General features: G+C 52.5%; 1 protein-coding gene across 1 annotated transcript; it reads left to right on the plus strand.

The window, feature by feature from the left end:
- The first annotated feature begins 1,628 nt into the window (after window positions 1-1,628).
- Window positions 1,629-2,616, plus strand: LOC104122184 (olfactory receptor 52B2-like). Its single transcript, XM_035889923.1, has one exon. The coding sequence runs from the start codon at window positions 1,657-1,659 to the stop codon at window positions 2,614-2,616; it is 960 nt and encodes a 319-aa protein (XP_035745816.1). The 5' UTR covers window positions 1,629-1,656.
- Window positions 2,617-3,433: the final 817 nt, after the last annotated feature.

The following is a 3,433-nucleotide window of genomic DNA, read 5'->3' on the forward strand; positions in this document are numbered from 1 at the left end:
CCCCCCACGGACGGCAGCGAGGGGGGGCTCCATCCATCCCCTCTCCCCCTGCAGTGCCGGGAAGCCGCATCCTCGACCTGAGCCCGTGTGCTGGGGACGTGCGGGGCAAACCGGAGGCGCCTGCGGGCGAAAGCCTTCTGCAGCGACGCCAGCAAGGCTTCTGCAGACCCGTCTGTAACCCTTAGGCGGCCCTGTAGGAATGTGTTGTTTTTTTTTTTTTCCTAGGTTATAGCTTTTTGTTTAAATTAGGATTAAAGGATTTTAGAAAGCAGGATCCATGGGGCTGCTCGGGGTCGCTGTGGGAGATGCCTCCTCAGAGCCGTGTCTGTACGAATGCAGTTTTGCAGCGGCGATTAGGTTGTGGAGGGAGGGCTCCGACGCTGAGCGGCTCCTCTGGCGCAGAGCTCCTTGTGGCACCAAGATCCCTGCGGCAGGGGGGGGGGGGCCCGGGGTTTTTTCAGGTTTACATACGCGTCCTGTCTGTTAATGCATCACGTGTTTTTATCTCATGCAATATTTATACTGAATTGTTTTAAATCGTTTACAGAATTAGGTAGTTATTATTTTGACTGATTTAATTGTTAAAGACAGTCCACTGTCGTGCTTTGTTTCTGTGGAGCTGGCCTCTTGGACTTTTTTGATCCAGGATAATTTAGACAAGAAATGTGTCTCCCAATGAGTATGAAGAGGGAATCAGATCTCTTGTTTAAAACACAATTGCTTCCTCACGCATGGAGTCAATATTTCAGCATGCAGCAACCTAAGAGTTTTGTTTTTAGGTACTTGCATCAGCTCCTCATCTGGGCTGCGTTATGGGTAATTCCTGTTTTGAGTTTTGGTACGTAAGAGCTGACTGTTATTGCAGAAGCTGCTGCATCCCGTTCTAACTCGTGTGAGCCTGGGTCTGACCCAGGCTCAAGTGCTCTCCAGACGGGTCCAGGGCAGCAGCGCTTCCCTTCCTCCGACCAGCAGGGACCTCCAGCTGGCGCAGGTTTTCCTCCGACACAAAGGTCTTTCCAAGCGCCTGGGTGAATTTTATTTCTGCTGGGTTTGCACTGAAAAAGAGGTGCAGAGCAAATTGAGCTGCGTCCCCGAACCGAAAGGAAAGGGAGAGAGAAGCTAGGAGGTAAGGAAGGAACACGGTCAGCCAACTGCAGACCTAGAGCTTTGTTCTCTGACCTGCTGTGAGCCCCGGTCCCTTAGACCCCCCCAGTTATCCCAGTTACCGGTGGTTCCTGATGCCTGAGAGCACCTTGTGCATCCCTGCAAACATTTGACCTTCCCTCTCCTGGTCTCCAACTTCTTCCTTCTGCTCCAGGCTTACAGGACATCGGTTTCAGGTGTTTGTGCAATAAGGGCTGAGTCTGCCTCCGTTCACTCTGGCCTAAGTAAAAGAACTTGGAGTAAAAATGCACTTACATTGTGTTGAAACCAAGTGAGGAGAACATGTGGACTTTGCCATTTACCCCTAACAGGAGCATCAGTACACACTGCCATACATTGCAGACCACGGGTCTTCCGAATTCGGGTTCCTACCTCTGACTGTGGCTTTTAGCAGGTCGGAGAAGGGGTACAGGGCGTTTGGTGGTGATGGAAGAGCTTAAGCATCGAAAATAACACTCTGCAGTGTTTTCTGCCTTTGCTTTCAGGTGAAGCATGCCACCATTCAACCTTACCAGCTTGACACCAGCAACGTTCATCCTGGCTGGCATCCCAGGCATGGAGAAGTCTCACATCTGGATCTCGATCCCATTCTGCTCCATGTATCTGGCTGCCCTGCTGGGAAATGGTGTCATGTTGTTTGTCATACGGACAGAACGTAGCCTCCACCAGCCCATGTACCTCTTCCTGTCCATGCTGGCCGTTGCCGACCTGGTGCTGTCGACCACGACTCTGCCCAAGATGCTGGCCCTGTTCTGGTTCAGTGCTGGGGAGATTTCCTTCGGTGCCTGCCTGACCCAGATGTTCTTCCTGCACTTCAGCTTCTCGGCAGAGTCGGTGATCCTGCTGGCCATGGCCTTTGATCGGTTTGTTGCCATCTGTTACCCCCTGCGGTACATGGCGGTGCTGACCCAGTCAACCGTGGTGAAAGCCGGGTTGGTGGCTTTGCTGAGAAGTTTCTGCATCATTTTCCCGTGTATATTTCTTTTGAAAAGGCTGCCGTTCTGTGGGCACAATGTCATCCCGCACACCTACTGCGAGCACATGAGCATCGCCCGGCTGGCCTGCGCCGACATCTCTGTCAATATCTTGTATGGCCTCGCAGTGCCTTTTGCAGCAATAGTGGTAGATGTTGTACTCATTGCTGTCTCCTATGTCTTAATTCTCCTGGCATTATTCAGACTCCCTTCCAGGACTGCCCGCCACAAGGCTTTCCACACCTGCGTCTCTCATGTCTGTGTTATATTGCTTTTCTATATTCCCGCTTTCTTCACTGTTTTAACGCACCGCTATGGGCAGCAAATCCCCCACCACATCCATATTCTGCTGGCCAACCTGTACGTGCTCTTCCCCCCGCTGCTCAACCCCATCGTGTATGGTGTGCGCACACAACAGATAAAAGAGAAGGTTGTGAATGTGTTCCTCTGCCCCAAGAGCCGTTTGCTGCAGGAATAAGAGTGGGATGGTCGCGCTCGGGGAGTGATGAGCACCTTGATGGGAATCCAGGCTCCCCACCCCAAATGCTCTCTTGGCGCTGTTTCGGGAGGGTGCCCAAGGCTCCTGCTACCACAGGACCCCCACATCACCTTCCCCAACAGTTTGTAGACAATGTAAGACAAAGACAAAAGTTGGGATCTCTAACGGGCGGTGGAAGGAGAGCGATCAAAGAAAAGAGAACCCAGGTCTGTCACCCGTGGGAAGTCCCTTCCAAGGTGGAGGCAGGTGATTGTCACGGTAGCGTGACAATAAATGTACGTCTCAGCTGTTCTCCCTACAGTCAGGAGAAAAGACATGTAATGGACTTGTTCTTCTGAACCACAGGGGTGTGTTGGACTTCACTTTAGCAATTGCTTCTTTATTAAAATTCATAGTATTGAAAAAGTTCCCAAAGGGAATAGCATGGAAATAAAACCAAGTGCTGCATGCTAGTGGGTGCACGAGTTTCTTTATTCCTTAACCGTATTACACAGAACCACACATAATCCCAGCCCAGCAGGGGCTGGCAGGGCCCTCCGGAGCTCACCCAGTGCCACCCCCCTGCCCAAGCAGGCTCACCCAGAGCAGGGGGCACAGGACAGCGGCCAGGCAGGGGTTGAAGATCTCCAGAGAAGGAGACTCCACAGCCCCCCTGGGCAGCCTGGGCCAGGGCTCCATCACCCTCACAGTCAACAAGTTCTTCCTCCCATTCAACTGGAACCTCTTCTGCTTCAGGTTGTGCCCATGGCCCCTTGTCCTGGTGCTGGGCACCACTGGGAAGAGTCTGGCTGCGTCC

This window comes from Egretta garzetta, unplaced genomic scaffold (assembly GCF_000687185.1).
Source record: "Egretta garzetta isolate BGI_Z169 unplaced genomic scaffold, ASM68718v1 scaffold652, whole genome shotgun sequence".
Classification (NCBI taxonomy): domain Eukaryota; kingdom Metazoa; phylum Chordata; class Aves; order Pelecaniformes; family Ardeidae; genus Egretta; species Egretta garzetta.

What these genes read in the sequence shown, in the direction of transcription:
- LOC104122184 (XM_035889923.1), top strand. Translation starts at nt 1,657, where the DNA reads ATGCCACCATTCAACCTTACCAGCTTGACACCAGCAACGTTCATCCTG.